This window comes from Heloderma suspectum, chromosome 6 (genome assembly GCF_057233095.1).
Source record: "Heloderma suspectum isolate Gila_16-S chromosome 6, 16-S_ref, whole genome shotgun sequence".
NCBI classification, from domain to species: domain Eukaryota; kingdom Metazoa; phylum Chordata; class Lepidosauria; order Squamata; family Helodermatidae; genus Heloderma; species Heloderma suspectum.
Window position 1 is genome coordinate 21,817,538 of NC_139463.1, and position 26,085 is coordinate 21,843,622.

The window sequence follows — 26,085 nt, forward strand, 5'->3', positions numbered from 1 at the left end:
TTGTGGCCCTCTAGATGTTGTTAAACTACAACTCCCACCATCCCTGACTACTGGCCATGCTAGTTTAAGCTGAAGGGAGTTAAGAACATAAGAAGAGCCACGCCAGATCAGACCAAAGGTCCATTGAGTCCAGCATTCTGTGCACACAGTGGCCATGGGAAACCCACAAGCAGGACATGAGCTGGAGTCCAGCAACACCTGCAGGGCCACTGGTTCATTAAATAAATAAAATAAAAATATGCTGGAAAGCAAGCAGCCTGTAGAAACCTCAACATCAAGCTGGGTAGCTAAACAGGATTTCCAGCGGCCACAGGGCAGGCTCTCAGTGCCTTCTATAGCTCCTGACCTCTCCCTGTGACAAGAATCAGGATCTGTTATGCAAAAAGAAGAAACCAGGCACATTTACTTAATTTGCATAGCTTATACAGATCACAAAGTCTGGTGATGTTGCACTGCTTGGCTTGGCACAGAATTGCAAAATTGCATTTAATGCCAAACATATATAAAGCCCCAGCTGCGGCAGTGGCATTTATTGCACAAGGAACGTACAGTCTTAACACGATTGTTCTGAGTGATCCAAACAGGTAGTGTGCAGAGAAACGAGAGACTGCGGCTATTCACACAACATGCTAACCCACATGTAGTGCTTGAGTGTGGATCATTGTTGAACCTTGGGTCGTTTGTTGAACTGTAGGTTCACGTGTTGTCTGAAGCCAGGACATTTTCCGCAGCGTGGCTTATCTACCCTGAACAACCCAACAACAAACCATGGGTTCTCAAGGTGGCTTGTTTGAGAAAAATAAGCCACAATGCATGGTTAACAAGCCCCCCTGTGGAAATTATCCTGGGTTCAGACAACATGCTAACCGACAGTTCAACGAACAATCCATGGTTCAAAAACAACCCACACTCAACCACTGAGCGTGGGTTAGCATGTTGTGTGAACCCAGTCATTGTCTGCCTGTCACACAGCCCTTGTTGCCAAGCCACCATTGGGAGCTGAGGGGTTGCCCCTGCCACAATAACAACATCCCGCAGCAGCAGCTGAAGCTTGAGAAGTAAAGGCCAAGCAGTCAGCACAGTGGAAAGAAACAGGCAGAGTACCCAGTGGTCCAACTCCCCAAGGTTAGGGAGGGATGTCGAACAGCCAGAACAGTGTTGGACTGGGGGGGGGGCATGCACCCCACAGCCCCATCCTGTCTCCCGCTCTATTACGTGCAGGCTTCACCTCCTCCTCCACCACCACTGCCGCAAATCCTCTTGGCACAACGTTATAAAGATAATGGATCTACTTGTTTTTAAACTTTAATTCTAGCTGCAGGCACTGAATTATGCTGCATGATTTGGTATTTTTGGCAGCCGTGGCAGTAGGTGGTGTGGGAGAAACACAGCAACGGCTGGTGGAAGAGAAAGGAAAAGGCACTGAAGTAGGACAGCTTTGGAAAGAGATTCAGCATTCGATGAAGGAGGATGGCGCATGAGCTGATGTAGCTGTTCCTACCCCATGCCCAGCCAAGGAAAACGTCTGAATTTTCAAAAGGCTCATCTCACAGCTCGCCTCGTCCTTCCAGCTGGCGATGGCTATCGAGTCTTAGTACTTAATAATCTGCAGCCGCAAGCAGACAGAAAAATCTCAAATTCTGCCGAAATTTCCAAGACCGCCATTCTGCGCCCCAAGGCAGAGCATTTGACACTTCTGCTGAGACACGCTCATTGTCTGAATTCAAACTGGTGGGGCAGTTCCTCTGACTTTGCTTTCATTGTGCAAACCACCTACATCCAAGAGGAACCTACTGTTGCACATTTTGGCATGCATCAAAGTTCTGTCCTTTGGAAGGAGGGAAGGCTGGCACACTGAATCATGCAGAGACACGAGTGGAAAGCTCCTCAGAAGGGTGGCCACTGTGCTTCATCATTGCATTGGGACCCAATGCAACCAATCGGGTGGGGCCATAGCTCTGTGTGATAGAGCACATGCTTTGCATGCAGAAGGTCCCGGGTTCGATCCCTGGCTTCTCCAGGTAGGGCTAGGAAAGAATCCTGCCTGAAACCCTGGAGAGCCACTGCCAGTCAGTGTTGACAATACTGGGCTAGATGGACCAGTGGTCTGTCTCAGTATAAGGCAGATTCCTATGTTCCACCTTGTGCAGAGATGCAGGCTAATGACTTTTGGAGACTGACTTGAAGGCAGCAAGGCCAGAACAATGAATTATATAGTGATGCAGTGGGCAGCCTCCTCTGAGGCTAGGTACTCCGGCACTGCAGGAGCCTTCAATGATTTATTTCTTGTAGCCTGTGAGTAATTCTTTGACAGAACACCATTTTGGAATTACTGTCCCAGTGGCTAATACTTACATCTTTAAATCTGTCCCCCAGATACAGTAGCCATGTGTCCTAGTTTACAGAGGACAGATCCTTTACAGAGGACAACCTGTGGCCCTCCAAAGCTTTGGCCTACAACTCCCAACATCTCTCACAACTGGCTTTGTTGGCTTGGGCTGGTGGGAATTGTAGGCCAAAATATCTGGAGGGCCACAAGTATCCCGCCCTTGCACTGTTTGAAGGTGTCCTCTATTTGAAGGGTTGTCAGAGGACAGTCCACTATTTGAAAGGCTGTCCAGTCCAAGTCTGGCTCAAAGAGAAAGGCACATGTGAACTGAGTGTGCATTCTAGCTAGGGTGACCATGTGTCCTACTTTACAGAGGACAGTCCTCCATTTGAAGGGGTGTGCAGGTCAAGTTCAGCTTAAAGATAAAGAACCATAAGAAGGGAGAGCAGGAGCCTTGAAGTTGCCCATCAACAGGTAGCACCTGGACAGGAGACTGAACAGGCACACGGGTCACCTGGTCAGTCTTCCCCACCATGGTGAGATGTATTTCTATTTCTATTTAAAGTCTAGAAATTATTTCTAAATTTGCATCTATCCATGTAAATTAGCATATACAAATCAGTGTCTTCCTGTGCTGATAGATCTTCTATCCTACCTCCAGACCTTCCGAGCATTGGCTGGAGGTAGGGTGGAGCCACGTCAGGAAAGGTGGTGGCTTTCCCCTAGGTAGGTCCTGACTAGGAGGATTTAGACTTTTCCCCAAGCCGAGACCCTTTTAAGCGCAAATCACATGTGAAAATTCCATACAGCTGTGTACAGCTGCTTACATAAACCCACTGTAATGGGATTCTACCATACGCCCGGGCCTGATTTTTGCAGAGCACCCTGGATACGCAGAGCCATTCTACTGCTAAACTGGATTAGATTGCCTCTTGCTGGAAATTGTGTCTGCTGTTCACAAAGCAGTATGCTGTCATAACAAGGAAGTGTGACAGACCCTGGAAGCCGGCCTGAAAGAAACCAGATGTTAAACAAAACAAATGAGCTAGTGCAGCTTAAATATTAAGAACCACGCTGCTTAATGGATCTGACATTTACTGATGGATCGTGCAGCGTCAGGTTGTTCGAATATATATCATTCTATGGCTGGTGGCAGACTTTGCTCGCCTGTCACTTAAGAAAGCAAGCTACAGGCCTCCAGCTTGCATTCAGTCTGCATTTGGAGCTTTCCAATTTGCCTGAGCTTCCTTTCAAATGAGAAATTGGTCGAGGGGCATTTGTGGCAATAAGCCCGCTTAGGGTAGCAACTACTCCTGGGTGTCGGTTCCAGGGAAATCAATTCATACCAATTTTCCAAATGGGTTGAGAGAATATCGGGTATTTGCCTCCACAGATCCATAGGTATGGATTTGCGGTAGTTGAGTTCCGCTGACCCTGTTTAAGATCAATGCCTGATTTAAAAGTAAGAATTAAGACAGCACAAGCTTTTAAATGTTAAACAGCGATGCTTTCCATTGGATTGCTTCGCTAGATCTTATGGCTGGAGAATAGCTAAGAAGAGACAGGTTGGAGGCAGGAGGAGATGAGGAAAGAGGCATGCAAGATGAAGGCAATCTATAGCAGTCTGTGAGAGTCTCCTCCTTGCTCAGACCAGCAAGCAAACTTTACTTAGAAGCTTTGATAGGGGTCAGGAAGTGACACCTGGCCTACTCTGGCCTATTGTGCTGAACTTCCTTCTTTGTAGCAAAGCATGGTGGGGGCACACTGTCAGCCAAGGTGTCAGAGCAGAGGAATATACAAAAACACCACAGAGCTGGGAAAGCTGTTCATGCTCAGGCAATTTCCAGCTCTAACAGGAAGCTCTTTACAGCCCTTCCTGTCTAGGAGGGCTTAATGGCCTGCCTGGGAGGGCAGGGCCAGTCCAGAGCCTGAGAATATTTCACTGCCCTAGCCTAGACATTGTTCCAAAACCTGCAGTTGTGTTAGCCCACCGCAAGGGGCATCCACACACATAACGGAAGGCTCCCAGTTCTACCCACAGCAGCTAGTCTAACCCGGCCTTTCCCAACCTGGAAAGTCCCGGTATTGGGAAAAAGGCGGGATATAAATAAATATAATAAATAAATAAATAAACAAACCTGGTGCCCTCCAGATGTTTTGCACATCAATTCCCATCAGCCCCAGCCAGCATGGCCAATGGTCAGGGATCCTGGGAATTGGAGTCCAAAACATGTGGAGGGCGCCAGGTTGGAGAAGCCTGCTCTAGCCTGTGTAGGGTAGGTTCAGCGGAGAATTTCTCCCCGAAACTTCGGGGGGCCGAGCGCCAACGTGTTCGGCCCCCCGAAGAAGTTTCGGGGAGAAATTCTCCGCACCCCCCCGCACCCTGCACCCCCCCCCCGGGACGGGACTTACCTTTCCTGAATGTCCCTCCCGGCGGCGGGTCCCGGCGGCGGTTTGTCGGGTCTTTGTCAGGGGCGGCAGCCGATCTTTTGACCGGCTGCCGCCGCCGCCATTCCAATAAAACTAAAAAAAAAAAAAAACGCCCCCGTGATAGACTACGTTAATCGTCACATAGCCTATCACGGCTAGATTTGCAAAGTCAGCCGTGATAGGCTACGTAAATCGTCACGTAGCCTATCACGGATGACTTAAAAAAAAAAAGCGCGTATGGCTAATGGCGGCCCCCATAGGGAGCCACAATTCACATTCCTTATTTGGTCGCTGTAGTCTGTGTAAAGATTACGTAGACTACGGCGAAAATAAGGGCAACGCTATTTGCGTTGCCCTTATTTTCGCCGTAGTCTACATAAAGATTTACATAGACTACAGCGACCAAATAAGGAACGCAAATGGCGGCTCCCTATGGGGGCCGCCATTTGCGTACGCGCTTTTTTTTTTTAAAGTCAGCCGTGATAGGCTACATGACGATTTACGTAGCCTATCACGGCTGACTTTGCAGATCTAGCCGTGATAGGCTACGTTAATCGTCACGTAGCCTATCACGGGGGCGTTTTTTTTTTTTTTAACTTTTAATTTCGCAGCCGGGCGAGGCAAGGCACCTCCTCCCCGGCCTGAATTTCGGCCGGGCGAGGCGGGAAGCCTCCCCCCAGGCCTGAATTTCGGCCAGGCGAGGCGGGAAGCCTCCCCCCCCCCGGCCTGAACTTCGGGGGGAGAGCAGCGAAGCGCCTCCCCCCCACCACGAAAAGCTGCGAGACCAGGTAAGTGGCTTTCGTGCACCCCTAGTGTAGGGTGGATTCCCATCTGACATCAGTTAAATCCTAGGCTCGTGACATGATCCTGACACTGAGTTACGTTCCGACTCCTGCAGGCCCATGCACTTAGCTGGGGGAAGAAAACGTACATCTCTGTTACAGTGCAAGGGCACTCCTGCATTGTGGGCATCTTCTCACACCCCTGTGCTAAAGCCATCGCTGACAGCAGGGGAGAATGAGACGGAGGGAGGCTGCTCAGAAGCAGCTCCAGGCTTGGTATCACACATTCCTTAACACTAGTGAAAATCACTACTTTCAAGGCTTAAGAACACAGTCAAGCATCAATAAATGCAAATCAGTACATGCATCACTGCAATGCATTCTGATCCACAGCTCTGGGGCACTGAACTGAATAGGAATTTAAGGGCCAGGTTTACAGAACCGACAGGCATGTGAAGCGTTTTCTTTTCTGCTTTAAGAGGACTGTTCCTTTGGGGAAGGGTTGTAGCTCAGTAGTAGTCTGTGCTTTGCATGCAAACGGTTCCAAGCTCGATCCTGGGCATCTCCAGGTAAGGCTTGGAAAGAGCCCTGGAGATCCACTGCCAGTCAAAGTGGACAATACTGAGCTAGATGGTCCAGTGGCCTGACTCGGTGTAAGTCAACTCCCCATTTTCCTATCAATAAAGGCTGATTCAGAAATGCATGTACAACCCTCAATGACTTGTAGGCAAATGCGTGAATGGCCTCCGCTAAAAAGAGTTTCTGCTGAGAAGACATTAGGCAATGCAAAAACTCTGGGGTTGACTTGCAGGTGTGAAACAGATCAAACCTCAGAGTTTTTGCATTGCCTAATGCCTCCCTAAACTGTGCCTTACTTCCAAGTAAACATGCAAAGGACTGCGCTCTAAGAGTGCAGCAGATGTTATATAGAAGGCAGAGGCACTTGACTAGCTTTCTGGGGCAAGTAAAGGTCCTTGATTAGCTCTCTGGGGCTGCCATATTCCCAAGACTAGGAGGGTTTTTGTCTGCTTGCATTTCCCTTCTCGGGCCAGCGGTCCTGGTGATGCAGGGAGCAAGAAATGTGTGTGCAACTTGTAGGGATCCTGGTTCAAGTCAAGGCCCATGGCACCTAACACTCCAATCGCCACCCCTTTTATATACATCAGTCCAGTTTAATCCACCATCTGTCTCACTGAATCAGCTTTCATCAGATATCTTAGGCGTACGGCTGATGTAAATGCTAAATGGGATTCCCTTACGGAAAATATCCCTATGCAAGGAAGCTTTCTTGCCTCTCCCAGGAATAATCCAGAGTTGCTTCAGTAACCACGACAGTAACAATGGACTAAAATAAAATATATAAAAAAAGTTTGCTATTCAGCTAATGTCTGAATTCAGCTACTGCAGGCAAGAAACCAAGTGAGTGACCCCACTGCACACATTTCACCTCCCTGTTGTCATACATTTATCTCCTTCAGGTAATTGATTTAGCAGCAGGTACCTAGATTTGCCAAGATTTTGCTACAGCAAATCCCTAACAGAAATATTTACAAAGGCTTACTTCATTTTGATTTCAAAAGGGAAGAGCCCACCTACTAAGTCTGCAAGCTGCTTTTGCAAAGGTGTAAGCCATTAAGCAGAAGGACACCTTCCAAATAAGAGTGACAGGTTCATCAACACACATGTCTCGTGGAGGATTTCTGTACTAAGTAGTAGACCAGGAAGCACCAATAAATATCCCCCTCCACTTGTTGGGTGTGTGCGCAATGGGGGTACAGAAGCAGGTAGATCAGGGATTTGAGGGTAGAGCAACCGCTAAGCCATATCGCATGCCATCAAAACAATTTTTTTTACAAAAATTACCTGCCTGCTCATCTTCAGGCAATTCTCATGAGCTACTTAAAAGAGATTGGCTCTTTCTTTTAAAATGCACATTTAAAAAAAAAAAATGGACAAGCAGCAGCAAACTGAGGATTGACTGTGTGTGGAAACACAGATCGGCATGTGGCCCTCTATGCATTGCAAAAAGTCTCTCTCCCATCCTGTACAGCCAGTGAAGAGACAAGTGATTAAACTCCATTGATTTCTGAAGCCAGCAGCAAGTAATAATAAATCTTGGGGAAACCAAGAGAGAAAACTGCAGGAGTCGAGTCAAGAGGAAATCTATGCTTCAGCTTTGGAGGCTCTACACAGGAAGCTGAGCAGCTGGCACCTCAAGGACCCTTGCTTTTCTGACAAGTAAACTCTCTCCCTCTCTCTTTTAGGGATTTAATCTCTGGAATGAGCCCACACTGTTAAAAATGGCTGAAGGCTCGTAGAGTCTTACCCTGGATGAGTTCATTATTTACTCTGCTTGCACACTTTCCTCCCTGAAATTTTAATGAGAGGTTTTTAGCGTCAAAAGCCAAAGAGATTACAGGCCGTCCCATAAGTCATCCATATTCTAGTTTTGTTTAGTTTATAAAGTGGCTTCCTAGACCCTGAAGCTATGTCAGAGCAGCAGCTCTGAAGTCAGGCTGCAGACAAATGGCAGAGAGCTCACCCACAACTAATCCACCGACAGCTCTTGCTGATCAGGCGCTGGCAGTGCTGTGGGTGGCTGCCTGGTCCCCATCCCACCGCTGCGCAGGCAATAATATATGCACACACAAGTCCGTATGCAAAACCACTTCATCTGTTCGAAACAGCCTCGGGGAAAGCTAAATGTTCGGATAATCAAACACTTGGATAAATGGGAATGCCGGGAGAGCAGCCTTCTAGATAAACATCCATGCAGACACACAACTGCTACAAGTTCACTGGCTTATATTTATTTGAGAGATAACAGGATAGCTTCAGTAGCCTGACAAGGCACTTGCTCATAATACAACATTACTTGCCCTGGAAGAATACAAAAGTAGTTTCTAACTTAAAGAAAACTGCCAGGATGACTTTCCTGCAGTGCGATCTCACAGCACTGGGAAATGTGTGTGAATATCTCAGCCATGCCAGCGGGGCCCATTAGGTGGGACTTTCCCACCTGATTGGCAGGGTATTGATCAGATGGGAAAGACCCACACAATGAGCCCTGTTCCATTTAGTTCCGCTATTTTATGTTCTCCAGAGATGCGACTCCATGCTTGTGTGCGTCTGTGTGTGAGTGAAGGGGGCCAGAGACCAGGCCTTCTTACATATAATTAGGCCGAATCTCCGACTGAAATTTTGGACACTGTCTGGAGGTTGATATAGTGCTTCTTTCTCATTCCAAAATGGGGATCCAACATTTTTTCCCTTTCTGGTTTCCAGCAATGGTAGGAGCAGCTGCAGGAAAATCCAGTAACCATCACAAGACCTGCAGAGCCTAACCTGAATGTCTGCAGAGCCCTTCTTGCCCACTTCATCTTGGGACTCTGAACATGTGACTTTCTCATCAAGTCAGATTTTTTCCCCTCCCCACCTCCTTTTTGTAACATCTTGCCTGATGATATGGAGATTTCAAAAGTTTGCTCATGTTTTGTGATCTTTTGATTGGCCAATTAAGGTGCTATACTGATATGGATTTTGGAATGTTTCATACCTTTGTGTTTTCTTTTGGTTTCAGGTATATACTTTTGTACACTTTTTTCTGTTAAAAGTTCCAACATTTATTGCAGAACATTACAGCTGGTAAATATATATTTTCTTCACTTACACCTTATTTATAAACTAAGAGAATGGCAGATGAAATTATATGGAATCAATCAAATGGGAGGGGCTTGGTTTTGGGCAGGGCTTCAGATGGAATGTGGGGAGGAGCTTTGAGCATGACCACTTCAGCCATGCATCGGAGGGTCTTGAATCCAGGTCTCCAGTTTGTACTTACTGGATCTTAATGGCTCACCAAACAAAACAAAAAAAGGAAGTACAATTTTACAGTTTTAATTTAGGGAAAGAAGCCATTTTATTCCCTTTTAACACTAAGAGCACAAATCACTCTCTCTAGCATGCAGAACAAGTTTGGTCTAGCAACAGCAGCAGTACCAATGGTGCGTGCAACAGGCAACCAAAAGACAAAAGAAAAGAAAAAGCACCACACACAGCCACAAACACATGCTAAAGCTATTAAAAATTAAAGCAATGCTTTATGGCCTTATAATGGCTTAGTTATACACGTTAGCTTATGTAAGCTCAGAGGAGACAAACCTTGAAAGGAACATTAACTAGACAATAAAGTAAGTAAGTGTTTCAGACATGCCTCTGAGGGATGCTGGCAAAGAAGTGGGAAGGGGGGAAAGATGCTGCTAGAAATGGTAACTCAAGAATGCTGTCAAAAAGGAAATAAGTGTTACGCTTCAAATATCTAGGGGGCTTGGCAGCTTAGGACACACACGGTTTCCCTTTCAGACTACTTCAACCAAGAAGCCAAACCATTACATTATTTGTTGTTGTTCAGTTCTGGTTCAGCTGCAACTGTAGCTTAGGCCTTACAAGGATTGCATAGTTGGCAGGGCACACCTGAACTGGTTCAGTTTTGCTTTTCATCCCTAGTTGAACATGGGGAAGGCATCAGGCAGCACACAGAAACACTACTGAATCTTCTATTCCTCCATTGGGTTGTTTATGTTCATAGTCGTATATCATTTATTTACTAGGAAACAGAGCCAGCTTCGCACATATGTGAATACCCCTTCATTTTATACAGCAAAACCTTCAAAAAAACCCTATGCAAATATCAGAGTTGGACACACTGCGCTCGCCCCATCTGAGTAAAGACAAACCTGCTGGCACCCTGGGCATGGCCTCTGCCATGGTGCACCCCTATACCTGTCCACTCTACTACCCTGATGGGGGGCTGCCTTAGGCAGGCCCTGTTACTCGGACTACTAATCTCCCCTGGCTTCAAACTGGATGGACTGTAAATAGGGATGTCAGAGAATTCTGCCACGGATCTCGGGGAGGCCGAATGCCAGTGCATTTGGCCACCCGAAATTGGTGGCGGAATGGCCTGCCCTCCCCGGGACAAGACTTACCTGGGGCGGATCTTCCGGGTGGCGGTGGCTCCGGCGGCGGCGCTGGCAGCGGTTCGGCGGCCGGTCTTCCGACCGGCTGCCACCGCCATTTCCAGTTAAAAAAAAAAAAAAGACGTGATAGCCTACGTAAAGATTTACGTAGCCTATCACGGCTAGGTTAAAAAACAAACAAACCGTGATAGGCTGCGTAAATGTTTATGTAGCCTATCACGTCTGACTTAAAAAAAAAACCACGCGCGTACGCAAATGGCGGCGACTACGGCCGCCGCCATTTGCGTTCCTTATTTTCGCCCTCTTAGTCTACGTAAATCTTGACGTAGACTAAGACGTGCCAAAATAAGGAATGCAAATGGCGGTGGCCGTGGCCGCCGCCATTTGCGTACGTGCGTTGTTGTTGTTTTTTTAAGTCAGAAGTGATAGGCTACGTAAACATTTATGTAGCCTATCACGGCTGACTGCAGGGACGCAAATGGCGGCGGCTACGGCCACCGCCATTTGCGTCCCTGCTAGCCAACAGCTGGATGTCCAGCTGCTGGTGGAGCTGGCCGGCGGCTCCGCAGAATCCCTGCGGAGCGGAGCCGGCCAGCCAGGATTCCGGGGGGAGGGACGGAACGCCTCCCCCCCCCACCACCAACATAATCCGCGAACAGGTAAGTGACTTTCGTACATCCCTAAAGCTATGTGCTGGTTATAGAACTCTGCCCCGAGTGGCTGAAGATGTTGTTGCAGACTTCAAACATATGGGCACATTTAAATTAATTTAAATTAACTAATGCATTGTAAAAACAAAATAACCAGGAGGCACACACCCCTTGAGTCCCCTTAATATTAGGGATGTACGAAAGTCTCTTACCTTGAACGAAATTTGATTCGCGGTGGGGGGGAGGCGCTCCGTCCCTCCCCCCGAAATTCTGGCCGGGGGGGAGGCGCCCTGTCCCTCCCGCTGCGAATCCTGGCCGGCCGGGTCTGCAAATGGCAGCGGCCGTAGCCGCTGCCGTTTGCGTCCCTGCAGTCAGCCGTGATAGGCTACGTAAATGTTTACGTAGCCTATGACGGCTGAATTAAAACAAAAAACAAAAAAGCTGCCCATTTGCGTTCCTTATTTTGGCACGTCTAGTCTACATAAACATTTACGTAGACTACGGCAAAAATAAGGGGAACGCAAATAACGTAGACGCTACGCTATTTGCATTCCCCTTATTTTCGCTGCAGTCTACGTAAATGTTTACATAGACTAGACGTGCCAAAATAAGGAACACAAATGGCGGCGCAGTTTTGCGTACGCGCAGTTGTTGTTAGTTTTTTTAAACTCAGCTGTGATAGGCTACGTAAATCTTTATGTAGCCTATCACATTTTTTTTAAAAAAAACCCTTGGAAATGGTGGCGGCAGCTGGTCGGAAGACTGGCCGCCGCTGTGCTGCCACCGGAGCTGCCGCCACCAGGGAGATTCGCCCAAGGTAAGTCCCGTCCTGGGGGGGGCAGGGGGGGCAGACCGTTTCGCCACCAATTTCGGGGGGCCGAATGCGCTGGCATTCGGCCTCCCCGAGATTTGTGGCGAAATTCTCTGACATCCCTACTTAATATGCATGCCAAGCTTCAAGTGTCTTTTATTGTTATAGACTTATTACATTTATATCCTCCAAGGCCCTCAAGGCAAAGTACTTGGCTTTCCTGCCCATTTATCCTCACAACAGCTCTGTGAAATAGGTTAAGTTGAGAGGCAGTGAGTGGCTGAAGGTCACCCAGTGAAATTCATGACTGAGTGAGGATTTGAATTTGGGACTCCATGGTCCTAGTCTGACATCCTAACCAATGAATCATGCTAGTCTACTACTGGAAGGCCACTGTTCCACCTGCTGCTCCCACAAGATGGCAAAGCACAGACCCAGGGCCAAACTCAAGCCTATACACATGCTTCCAATGTAGGTTTTATGGACTCATTATTTATTCTGGCTGGGGGCTAGGAAGTTTGCCACCTTTGAACTAGTAACCTGATGTTCTCGCTCTGTTCCTATCAAACAGGAGCTAAACAAATATTCGGGTCTGTTCTAGCTTGGGAGTGGGGAAAAGAGTTTGGTCCTACTTCCAATTCCAATGAGGTTAGATTCCTTGATTAAGAGTGCAATCCTATGCATGTTTAGACAGAGAAGAGGCCTACAACTCCCAGCATTCCCCAGCCAATAGGCCTTTTCTCTGTCAAAACATGCATAGGATTGTACCCTAAGAGGTCCACTGAAAAACTCCTGACAAATTTAGTATGATTCAGGTAAGTAGAAATTGACTAGAAAAGTAGAAATACAAACCACAGGCATGGTAATCGCAAATTCTCCAAACGCTTTTTTATCCAGGCCACCCTGTTCCTTCATTTTATAGCATTTCAGAGTGTTATGTCCTAAATAAATAAATAAATAAAAAACCACTGCTTAATTAAGCTTTAGACTGATGATCAGCCCATTAACTCAGTACTGTGTGTCTGTACTCCCGACTAACAGCAGATCTTCAGGGTTAGAGTTGGAGGACTCCACCCCTCCTCCCCGCACGCACAAACTCAGGGGTGTCCTGCATTGGCTGTAGCAGTCTCAGTGATAGGGCTGACCACAAGGCTTAGTAGTAAACCAGGCCAATGTTCCAGCAGACAGGTTCCAGTTCAAGGGAGTTCAGGCAAAGCAGGAGTGGTCAAACAGGCAGTGATCAAACACAGCTAGGCAGTCAGATACATACATGCACAATCCAGTGGCAGAGTCAAGCGGAAGTCTAAGGTCCGTAGCACAGCAGTTCAATCATAAGGCAAGAGAAGCTGGTGAGATGTTATTTCCAACAACTGGAAAGCTCTAGCTGAAGGCTTTTAACTGCAAAGGCTGCTGAGCCCTAGCCAGGCTCAGCTGCTGTCCATTAGAGCTCTCTGCCAGAGCCCTACTCAAGAGAAATTGCTTTCTCTGAAGGAGACCATCTTTGCAAGCAAGCACTCCTTCTTACAGGAGGCCTATTGGCCTGTCACTTGAGCTGACAAGGCTCCTGGGGGTTAAGGGTAGCTCAGCCTCTGCTCCAGGGTCAGAGTCCCCTCCCCTGACAGGGAAGGACCTGCAGTGGTCTCCCCCGAAGACCCAGGCTCTACCTGCTCTGGTGCAGACAACTGATCTGGTGTGCCCTTGGTTCCTGGAGGCTCTAGTTCCTCCTCTGAGGAGGATTCCTCTAATGAGGGCATGACGAGGGGTGGGAAACCTCTTTCAGCCTGAGGGCTGGATTCAACTTCGGAGAAACTCTCAGGACTCTCATTTCAGTGGTGGGCAGAGTCAAAGACAAAAGGGGAGAGAACAAAAAGACCAGCATATTTTAGTTTAAACCTCTTACTGCCAGTAGCTAAGCCTTAAGAGAGGCATTTCAACATTTTAGAAAGGGAGGGGGACACACCATGCCACTGGGGAACCCCATAGGGCCAGATTAAGGCTGCAGGTTCAATACCAATGCTTCAACTGGATATGCCATGAACTGAACCCTTTAGTGACCTTAGAGATACAAAGCTCTATCACCGGCTACAGTTCTTTGCAAAAGAGATCCCACAGCTCCCGTCTGCTTGAGACCTAAGAGCATGGGTTCAAGTAGTAAGTTACTGGTTAACACCATAAGCCACAAAACAGTTCACGAGGCAGTAAAAAAAATAGCAAACAAGAATTTATGTGAACACTCCACTCCTTGTATAGATAAGGATCTTTACTTTACAAACAATAAAATGAAAACATAACACCATTTCCATTTCTGACCAATGGAAAATTCCTACAAGGAAACATTCCAGGTGTTTTTGTGCCTCACCTTCACATAAATAGGATATGTAATGGGTGAGGATTCAACTACAGCTACCCCTCCCCGCAGTTATATTTCTTCACTTATGTAAGAAATGTATTAGCTGTCTTTCCAAATGCAATATTTTTCCCCCAAGGTGGCATACAATATGTAGTAAAATCAATATAAAACATGTGGCAGTATTAAAACAAGTAACACAACAAAGATGAGCAGAAAAAACAATAAAAAAACACATTTCATTCTCTTTCAGCCAGTCAAGAAACAAACAAATACAAAGGTAATCTAACTTTTCAATTAAAACCTGTCTGGAATAAGAACATTTTTAAGGCCTGACTGAAAGACAACAGAGAGGGAGCAGGTCATATTGCCCAAAGGGAGGGAGCTGTAGGCTATTTCTAAATTGACCATCCAAGACAACTGACTGTGACGAAAGTGTGAGAAGCAATTGAGACTGCTTTCTGGGAGGTCGACCACTTCCTTGAGCAAGGACAAATAATTTTGGCTGCTTCCAATTCCAAACCAGTTAAATAAGGCTGCAATCCGATACACACTTACCTGAGAGTAAGTCCCATTGCTATATTATTAATACTTGATTTCCCATCCATGTGAATGGCGCTTTACAGAGTAGAAAAAGACAGGATCATGCCCTGAGGAGCTTACATCCATCAAATTCAAGGGAACTTATTTCTGAGTAGACATGCATAAGATTGCATTGTAGGAGAAATTTTGGGATTGTGCAAGCATTTCTGGATCTGTGTAACCCCTTTCATTTAGCTGGGGGAGGCTTGTTCCATTAAGCCCCGGATGGAAGAGTTTCATATTTGGCAGCCCTCTGTCCAACATAGGAGTCTAATTTTTTGGAATGCTGGAATCTAAGCAAGCCAGAGATAAGCATGTCTTTAGTTAGTTATAGGGGTGACTTCATATACTTCTCCATCACCATCTGTGCAACTGCCTGTGATGTCTCCAGATGTACACTACAGACAACTAAGGTTGCAATCCTAAAAGTAATTGTTTGGAACCACTGAAGTCTGTGAGATTTCCTTCTGGAAAAAAACCAAAACAGGGAACTGGGATATAACTGCCCAATCCTACAAGCCTCTGCACAAGAGTGGCATGGATTTCACTGAAGAAGCTGCAAGTTAATTCACACTTTATATATTAACCATTGAAATGAAAAGTTCTAGATCTAAAAAAGGCAAGGTGGTTTCTTTAAGCAAGGCCAGTGCCAAACTTTTACATTACGGTAATAAAATAGTAGGGGACACACACACACACACACACACCCAATTGCAACAAATAGCTCTCTCTACTGTTCAGTAATGGTTGCCACTTAAGCAAAGAACATTTCCTGGATCCTAGGCCAAGGATGCCACCTTGTGGTAATTGCAGCATCTTGTTAGCAGTCCTGGGAAGTGAGAGAGGGCTGACCATTGCTAGTGAGATGCTTGTCTACACTATGGGCTTTACTGAGTGCCGGGCCAGCACACAAGATGCCATTGGTTTGCGCAGACTAGTTCTAAAGAGCACGGAAAAGACATGCCTGTGTTCTGCTGGTGCCTGAGCTTGATGTCTTCCTGGCAGCAGCCCCCTAAAGCACAGGGAGCTGCACTCTGCACAAGCCCTATTTCCAATAAATGTATTTAAATGTTCAGGAAAAGCATGCACTGCGACCTCATAGGACTGTATAACGTGACAACACAGGCAAAGAAAGACTGCATATTTCGACACATACCCCATGGGGACGACGACAAATAAATCCTTACATATGGAACACTGATATGCCAGGAAGAACGTTTCTAGCCCAGCCCTTCTCCTGCCTGAAACCCCAGAGAGCGGACGCCAGTCAGTGTAGACATTACTGAGCGAGGTCAGTCTGACTTGGTAGAAGGCAGCTTCCAATGTTCCATAGCCTTCAACTTTTAGGCTCTGTCCAATTCTTTTTCCACCAGGAGGCTGGAAGAAAAGAGGCCACGGAGAAGCAAGGCTGTGTCGGTGTCATCATCGCCACAGTCTCGCTTCCATTTTTAGTCCACGTTTTGACCTTTAAGAGCTCTCAGAATGGCTTACAACAAGTTTTAAAAGACATAAGAAACAACAAATGTTCCTATAAATTTGGAGTGGGTCAGGGGGAGGGCAGGGCATAACTAGGGCATAACCAGCGCATGGCTTGTCCCTACACATCAGTAATGCATGCTGATATTTTTGGCTTCCACCCAGCAATCCAGAAAATGAGAATGTGAATGACACGTTCCCATATTTCATTACAGCAGAAAAGAGCAGGCACCTTTGCAGCACCTACAGGACCTGTGCCAAGTTCCCTGCACTGAGTGGCTGAGTCTGCCAGCTGCCATTTTAAATGTCCCCTAATGCCCTGGATGGTCAGCATGTTGGGCGCTCTTTGTGGCATTGTGGAAATCTTACATGGTGGCTTGTAGCTGCCCACTGTCATTGCCAGGAAACCCAGGGTGGTGGTGTACCACTAACATAGGAAGAGGCCCATCAGAGGAACCTTGCCAAAGGACCCCTCAAACCTGAAGCCATTTCTGGAGAGGAGTCTTAACTTTCAGGGTCAAACGAACAGGTAAACTGAGGGTGATGCAAGACGGACCTAACCTATTCCTGGTTTTCTCTCCAGGTGAACTACTAACAGGAGTGGCATCTGGTCAACATAAACCAGGGAGGACTACTTGTGGCCCTCCAGGTGTGTTGGCCTAGAACCCCCATCATCCCTCACCATTGGCTATGCTGACTAAGGCTGATGGGAGTTGTAGGCCAAAATATCTGGAGGGACACAAGTTGTCTACCCCTGGCATAAACTGACTGTTGCTTGACAGTCAGGCCTCCTTTGCTGACTACTTACCATTCAGCTCTGGAGGAAGGTAAAGGTGGTAAGTGCTGTAGATATCATTGGACATCTGGAGCTGGAGCTTGGTGTGTTTCTTCAGGAGTTCAACAATGTTCTCCTCCTGAAAGGGAGTCTTCTCCAGAATCACTACAGCATCCGTCCCATCCCCAGAAGCGCTATTCACCTAGAGAAATGAGAATGTAAGAGCTCTCCCATTGGATCAAGCCAACATGCAATTACGACTCTACTTGATTGCCAGCCATCATTCGCCAGATCCCTTTGGAAGCTCACAAGCAGGGTACAAACAGGCCATTTCCTCCTTGTCTCCAGCAACTGGTATTCAGTGGTATTATACCTCTAATCATGGGGGTTCTATTAGCTAGCATTCATTCTTTTTTCTTTTTTTTATTCCACCCTTTCTCCGAGGAGCTCAGAGCAACGCACATTTCCCTCCCTCCTTTTATCCTCACAACGACCCTGTGGGGAAGGTTTGGCGGACAGACCGAAAATGACTGGAACTAAGGTCACCCAGTGAGCTTCATAGCTGAGTGGGGATTTGAACTTGGATCTCCACAGTCCTAGTCTAATTGCTACACCACACCAGCTCTCAAATATCTATCGTGACAAACAACTGTTGACCATCATTATCACTGAATCTTTCTAATCCTCTTTTAAAAGTCACCTAAACTGGCAATTGTCACCATATCCTTTCTGGTCCAGAGGGTGTTGTGTCCAGTATTATTAGGAGGAGCCAAAATGATAGCAGGACCTAACCCTGGGACAACCTTCCTCAATCTAGTTCCCTCCAGATGTGTTGGCTTATGCTAGCCCACCAGTGAAATCAGTGGGACTTCAGTTAGTCACAACTCAAATCCCACTGATTTCAATGGTCTCTCTACTCTGACTAAGTCTGTTTTCTTCCAAGCCAACAATAGTAAAACCACGTATAGCTTTCAGCTTTCAAAGCACTTCACTACATTATCTTATTTCAATTTTTACGAACCTTCAAGCCCCATATTGGAGATGGGGGGTGGGGGCAGTGAACATGAGGCTGAGAAAGGGCGTATTCGCACAACATGGTAACCCATCATGGGTGACAAACAGTTTGTGCACCCAACAGACTACTGGGCTTGCTGAGGATCATTTCCCCTTCCTTCCATCTCACTCCTCCGCCCAGTATCCCATGGCAAAACCTGTCTTGTCTGCCCATCCTGACCTCCTCCCTGCTCTGATTGCTATCCCTTTTTGGTCACCAGCCTTTCTTCTTCTTCTTTTTTCTTTCTTTTTTTGGTCTGTCTTTCACTAGCGGGATAGCACTATAGCGCCATGAAGAAATTTTTTAAAGTGGGAAAAGCAGCCCAGGAAAGCAGAGATGAAACTGACCGAGACATTGACAGAATGAGGAAAGCAGTGAAAACATCGCCTAGGAGCAGTACAATGTGGGGGGAATCGAAAAGGAAGATGATGGCCCTGTCATGTTCCCCAGCCTTGTCCTCTGGCTCTGAAGAGGATTCAGAGTCAGAGGAGACTCCCTCCGTTAATCCGGTCCCCGCTCGGCCGAGGCCTCCTAGACCAGAGGATGTGCCTCTACCTGACTCCTCTGGTGCAGAAGACCAGAGCCAGCAGCTACAAATCAGGCAGCAGCTCTTTAAGAAACAAACTGCTTCTTTGAGAGGGTGGAGTTAACTGCAGGTCTTGAGCTGCTGGCCTTTATGAGGCTTCAGAAAGTCTCTGACTGTCCCCGAGTAAAAAGTTCAACTTGCTTGAATCTAGGGATGTTGGAGAATTCCGCCACGGATCTCAGTGAGGCCGAATGGCAATGCATTTCCCCCGAAATCCCTGGTGGAACGAAGCCCCCTGCCCCATCACCCCGTGAAAGGCATGCGAAACGGAGCACCTACCTGGTGCCATTCGCGCTGCTTTGCGAATGGCGGCTGCATCTGTGGCCGCCATTTGCTTCTTCATTATTGCTGTGATAGGCTATGTAAATATTTACGTGGCCTATCATGGCAAAAAAAAAGGAACACAAATGGCGGAGGCTACAGCGGCCGCCATTTGCGTTCCTTTTTTTTTGCCATGATAGGCTATGTAAATATATACATAGCCTATCACGGCAAAAGACAGGGATGCAAATGGCGGTGGCTACGGCCGGAGAGAATTTTGAGGGGAGGGACGGAGCGCCTCCCCCCCACCGCGGATGTCCCTGCACAAAACCAGGTAAGTGTTTCGTACATCCCTACTTGAATCTCAGCTAACTGGGAGCTAGCCAAGGTCCTGGAAGTCCCTGCCCGGTCTAACTTGCCTGGCTATTCAGCACCCTTAAACTGGACTGGGCTGGCCTTGCTTGGCCTTGCCCCGACCTGACTTGCCAGGTCCTTGCCTGTATGTACCTTGCTGGTTTTAGCCCCTCTGGGTGCCTTGAACCAAATTGGACAGAACATTCCCCAGCCACTGTCAGTTTTTTTTTTTAAAAAAATCTTCATGGTGCTATAGTGCTATTCCGATGGAGCCACCGAGAGTAGCTTACCTAAAGTCACCAAGTGAGTACATGACAAGAGCAAGATTCAAACCATGTTCTTTCTGCTTCACAGCTCAGATTCTTAGCCACTATGCTACACCAGTTCCTATATATGTTCAGCCCTTGAAATGATTCATTATATGACTTATATACATATGACTTATAGCAAACTCAGGTGGATGTGAAACGGGGGGTTGCCCAAAAATAACGTAATGATTTCTATATACTCAAGGGATTCACTAGATATGGAAAAGTAAAGAAGTTGGAAAATTAAAAGTTAAAACAGCAACAACAACCCCAAAACAGTCTGACAAGGACCTGTGAGCTTTCAGGCCTTACGGAATAATGTGTCGGGAAGAGAGAGGGAAGGAGGAAACTAGAGGTAAGAGGTGGATGAAGAGGAAATTGGCCTGCTCAAGCCTCCTGTGATGGGTGGGGGAGCGATTATAGTTAGGAAGATATGGATCACAAGGTTAAAAGACTCCCCTTCCTGTACTATACAGTGATATATCTTGGCAGGTGGGGATGCACTGTGACACTTTGTTGCAGGCCCCACTTGTATCTATTAAATCTGACCTTGGCTGCGCCAACACAAACCCTTTATCTGCTCTTCCTGGTGCCTTCTATCTCCGTTTTATAGATCCTCCACCCCTTTCATAGTTCTTTCTCCCCACATCCTGAATTTGACCTACAATCTAATCCACCTTCAAGTCCTTTCAAAAAGCCACTCATCTAGAATTTACACGTGACTTTGAAATTATAGAGATGCCTTGCAATTTCCTGACACTTCATCATGTGCCTCGGTTATCTCAGAGGAGGATTTACAGAGGACAATAAAAGAACTAACCCAACTGTATCCCCCGCTCTTGGGAGAACCTGCCTTCCGAACCCTGTACAGCTGTAAATGGTGAATTAAAAGAGTACTTGCAAATTTCCCGTTTTTATGGCCCCTGAGTGACAAGTCCATCCATCTTATTTACAGCATCTGAGTTAACTGCTAGTTTGCAATTCAATTCCACTTTAAACACTAAACATGAAAAACTGATCTCCAGGCTAAAAGCAATAGATATGCTAATAAGAAAAATAATCTAAGCCACGAGATGCGTATCTAGCACTTTTGTTAGTGGAACAATGGCAACCTGTGCCCTCTACTACACGTTCCTCCCATTGCACAGTACAATAAGCTTCCCCTCTACACCTCTCGTTTATTCCTGGCTGCCAGAACCTGGACGCTTGCTGCACCTCATCATCCAGGACACTTCTGCACTAGAGGATGGCCCAGAGTTGCTCCCAATTAGGCTTTCCTTAGGATGGTGATACAATGGACAGGGAATTCTCTCTCACAGGAACAGAATGATGAAGACTACATTAATGGTTCAGGTCAGATTGGCCAGTGCCTTTGCGGGTGGTCCTCCTGAGCATGCAGCTTGGCTTACTTGCATGCTATCTCGGGTTATTTGTTCCAAAAGCACCCTTCTGTTCACTGTTTGGGGTCAGAATACTGTGGGTAGATTTGGAAAGAGCTGGTGGGTGAATGGATGGCTCTGAGCCATTGGGTGAAGCTGAACTAAAGAGGCTTTTGATCCCCTCTAATTCTACAACTCCCTCAAAATCCTCTCTCACCTCCTTCCTAGGATGTCTTTTCTCTATTGCTTAGATGTCCTTGCCTCCCTATAACATCAGGATCTCCACCTTTCTTCTGCCCATTGCTCTCCCAAGGGGGCCAGAAAATGCAGTATCCCATACTTAGGGCGCAATCCTATGCATATTCAGATAGAAAAAAGTCCTAGATTTCCCAGCATGCCCCAGCCATGTTTTTTCCCAGCATGCCCCATGTTTTTTCTGTCTGAACATGCATAGGATTGTGCTATTGTTTTTTGACAATTGAATTGGTGTTCCTAAGCAAACCAAATTCTGCGACCTATATAAATGGTGCAAATGTGATTGCATTAGTTCTATGTCTCTTATTTTGCATATTTTCTCTGCTTTCTTTTTATAATACTTCACATAATTTCTTCTGGACTTGCTACTCACAGAGAGAGGGGCAAGGAGATTTGCAGAATTCTAAGGACTCCAACACCAGCTACTAGAAATGTTGCCCAGCCACCCCTCTGGCTTCCGAGATATCAGCAAGCACTGCTCACATGTTTTCAAATGTACCTTCACAGCTATAACTTGATTTGTTTTAATAATCATTAAAAAATGAAACCTAGGATCTGGGGAATTACAGGCCAGTTAGCTTAACATCTCTTCCGAATAAATTGGTTGAAAGCATTATTAAAGATAAAATTAGTAAGCATATAGAAGGATGAGCCCTGCTGAGAAAGAATCAACATGGCTTCCGCAAAGGTAAGTCCTGTCTCATTAAATGTTTAGAGTTCTTTGAGAGTGTCAATAAACATGTGGACAGGGTTGAACTGGTAGACACTGTTTACTTGGACTTCCAAAAGGCTTTTTACAAGGTCCCTCACCAAAGACTCCTAAGCAAACTTAGGTCATGGAATAAGAGGAGTGGTCCTCTTATGGATCAATAACTGGTTAAAGAACAGAAAGCGGAGAGTAGGAATAAATAAATTCTTCCAATGGAGGGATGCAAACACTGGGGTCCCACACAGATCTGAATTGGGACCAATGCTTTTCAACGTATTCATAAATGATCTGGAATTAGGAGTGAGTAGTGAATTGGCCAGGTTTGCTGATGACAACAAATTATTCAGGATAATTAAAACAAAATGGAATTGCAAGGAGCTTCAAAAGGATCTCTCCAAACTGGGAGAATGGGTATCAAAATGGCAAACGCGGTTCAGCGTTTTGGGGCTGGAGCTGGAGCATCTCTGCTGTGAGGAAAGGTTACAATAGCTTGTTTAGCTTAGAAACAATAGGATTGTTTAGCTTAGAAAAAAGGTGAGTAAAGGGGACATTATAGAGATGTAAAAAATTAGCATGGTATGGTGAAAGTGGATAGGGAGATATTTTTCTCCCTCTCTCATAATCCCAAAATCCAGGATCATCCCATGAAGCTGATTGCTGGGAGATTCAGGACAGATAAAAAGGAAGTACTTCTTCACACAGCACATAGTTAAGATGTAGTAATGGCCACCACTTTGGACAGCTTCAGAAGGGGATTGGACACATTCCTGGAGGAGAAGGCTATCAATGGCTACTAGTCCTGATGGCTATATGCTACCACCAGTATCAGAGGCAGTATGCCTATGTGCACCAGTTGCTGGGGAACATGGGTAGGAGGGTGCTCTTGCACTCATGTCCTGCTTGTGGGTTCCTGTGGACCGCTGGTTGGCCACTGTGTGAACAGAAAGCTAGACTAGATGGACCCTTGGTCTGATCCAGCATGGCTCTTATGTTATGTTCACATGCTTTGCATGCGGAAGGTTCCAGGTTCAATCCCCAGCATCTGCAGGTAGGGCAGGAAATATTCCTGCTTGGAAACCTGGAGAGCCCCTCACAGTCCGTGCTGACAATACCGGGTGAAATGGACCAATGGTATGGGTCAGTATAAGGCAGCTTCCTACGTTTTGGTTCCCCACTCTGCTTCCACTGTAATGTAGGGTGCAGCAGGAAACCTTTCAACAGATATCTGTAAGAAACCCAAGGTTGCAAAAGGAAGTCCCTACTGCAGCTGAAGCATCCACCTGACCCGTTTACTTATTTCGGCCCCAAAAGACCACTGATTTGTGACAAGTCTACACAAGGGCAGTCTTGAGTTGGCCCAACATTCCCCAAAGCCACTCTGAATGACCAGCTGGAGAGATCCAGTGTGGTGTAGTGGTTAGAGTGTTTGCCTGGGACTTGGAAGAACCGGGTTCTAGTCCCCACTCAGTCATGAAGCTCACTGGGTGACCCTGGGTCAGTCAATGACTCTCAGCTTAACCTACTTCACAGGGTTGTTATGAGGATAAATTAGAGTGGAAGAGGACCACATAAGCTACTTTGGCTTCCTTGCAAGAGGAAAAAAGGTACGATATAAATGTGACAGCATATAATAAGGTTTTTAATGGGTCCTGGGATTTACTGTTGTTTTTATAAAATTGTTATATTTTTGTGCGTTGCTTTTATATAATGTTATTTTACTGTATTTTTAAGGTTTTAATCTTTGTAAACCACCCAGACAGCTTTGGCTGTTGAGCGGTATAAACATGTAATAAATGAAATGTAATAATAAAGAAAATTAAAAAATAAAGACATTGATAAAAGGTAAACGTAAAGGTGTCCCCAACCAGTCGTGTCCGACTCTAGGGTGCGGTGCTCATCCCCGTTTCTAAGCCGAAGAGCCAGCGCTGTCCGAAGACGCTTCCGTGGTCATGTGGCCGGCATGACTGAACACCGAGGTGCACGGAACGCTGTTACCTTTCCCGCCGAGGCGGTACCTATTTATCTACTTGCAATTTCTTGCTTTCGAACTGCTAGGTTGGCAGAAGCTGGGACTGAAGACGGGAGCTCACTCCGTCACGCAGCACTCGGGTCTCGAACTGCTGACCTGCCCACCTTCCAGTCTGCAGTTCAGCGTCTTAACCACTAAGCCACCGCGGTCCCTAAAGACATTGATAGGAGGCTGCAAAACAGAGCATACCGTCTCCTTCCAACACTGAGAAAAAGGAAGGCGAAAGCTCAGAGATCTGCTCCCTGGCCCTTACAAATGAGCCAAGAATCAGTGAAGATTTGGGGAGAGAAAAAGAAAACACAGCATCTTTGCACTGACCACAGCAGATGAAGATTCCCTTCCCTCACTCCCCTCTCACTAGGGCAGAGATAAGTAGTCGCAATCAAAACAGAGTAATATTTTAAGAACACCAGCAGAAATGGTACCAGTTTAATTTATAACATATTACCCATGATGGCAATAACAAAAATTAACATTAATATTGGTCCACATAAAGCCAGCGGTGCTCAATTATTTATACTAGTGCTCCGTAGCCATGCATACAGGGCCTCAGAGATCCACAGCTTCTCCAACCAAAGTTTTATTCAAAAGTAGATTATGTGATTTATGAAGTAACAAGGCAGGCGGGGGGATACTTTTGAGCTAGATGCTATCATCAGGTTTGTAGGCACCCTGCTAATGGCCAAATAAATATTTCAAATCTGTAAGCACAAGGCGAGCATATTTATTATTATTTATTATTACATTTCTATACCATCCCATAGCCAAAGCTCTATGGGAGGTTTACAGAAGCTAAAACATTAAATACAATATAAAAATTTTAAAAGCCATTTACATAAAAGCACACAGACAATATACACACACAACATATAACTAAAAATGACTTTGATCTGTCAGTCATAACTAAAGACACATCCAGGACTGATTAAAACTCATCATGTGCTGCCAAATGCCTGGCAAAAGAGATAGGTCTTAACCTGGCGCTGAAAAGATAATAATGTTGGCACCAGGCAGACCTCATCGGGGAGCTCATTCCACAGATAGGGGGCCACTACTGAGAAGACCCAAGCTTCCCTTGGAGGAGGCACTCGGAGGAGGACCTTAGATGCTGAACATAGCATATGGGTATGTGAATTTCAGGAGAGACGTGCAGTCAGGTATTGAGATCCCAAGCTGTCTAGGGCTTTATAGGTTAAAACCAGCACCTTGAATTGAGCTCAGAAGCATATAGGCAGCCAGTGCAAGAGGGCCAGTTATCACACTCCCTGTTCATATTGCAGAACTAAGTTCATATCTAAGTGCCTGGCCAAACAGAGGATTGGGATCCCCCTCCCCCACTTCCAGTCTTAATATTACCTTTAGAAGGCAAAGATGATTGCTGCTCTATACATGCTACGATTGCAAGTGAGTTTAGGGCTGGAGTGCGAGTCTGTTTTGTAATACTTACATAGTAAGTATTCTTCGGGCCATGCTGCTGTAGGGAGTTGTTTTATTTTTGCCACCTTGCTTTGTCTGTGAGCCATCTGACCATGGTGGGGAGGGACCATAGCTCAGCAGAGCATCTGCTTTGCATTCAGAAGCTTCAGTTTGTGGCATCCCCAGCTAAAAGGATGAGGAATCAGGTGATGGGAAAGGTCATTCTTTGCATAAGACCCGGGAAGGCTACTACCATTCAGAGTAGGCAGTACTAGACTGCCTGATGGAGTGCCTCTCCTGACCTGAACCTACCTGGACACTATGATCGAGATCAGAGGCCTTCCTCTGAGTGCCTCCTCTGGGGGAGGCCTAGAAGGTGGCAACAAGGGAGAGGGCCTTCTCAGTGGTTCCCCCTGTCCCATTTTGGAATGCTCTCCCCATTGAGGTCCACCCAGCGCCAACACTGTCATCTTTTCGGTGCCAGGTTAAGACTGTCCTCTACTCCCAGGCATTTGATGGCATATGAATGGGCATTTATGTCCATTGTTTCTATCAGGTCCAGTATCTTATTGT

The 26,085-nt window shown here is 46.4% G+C and overlaps 1 protein-coding gene across 1 annotated transcript in view; it reads right to left on the bottom strand.

Moving 5' to 3' along the window:
* The window catches only part of DCPS (decapping enzyme, scavenger), an 84,061-nt gene that overhangs the window by 55,947 nt on the left and 2,029 nt on the right, over positions 1–26,085 (bottom strand). The window contains exon 2 of the mRNA XM_084803741.1: positions 17,195–17,363. Coding sequence (XP_084659867.1) covers positions 17,195–17,363 — 169 coding nt within the window. The remainder of the gene's footprint in view (positions 1–17,194; positions 17,364–26,085) is intronic.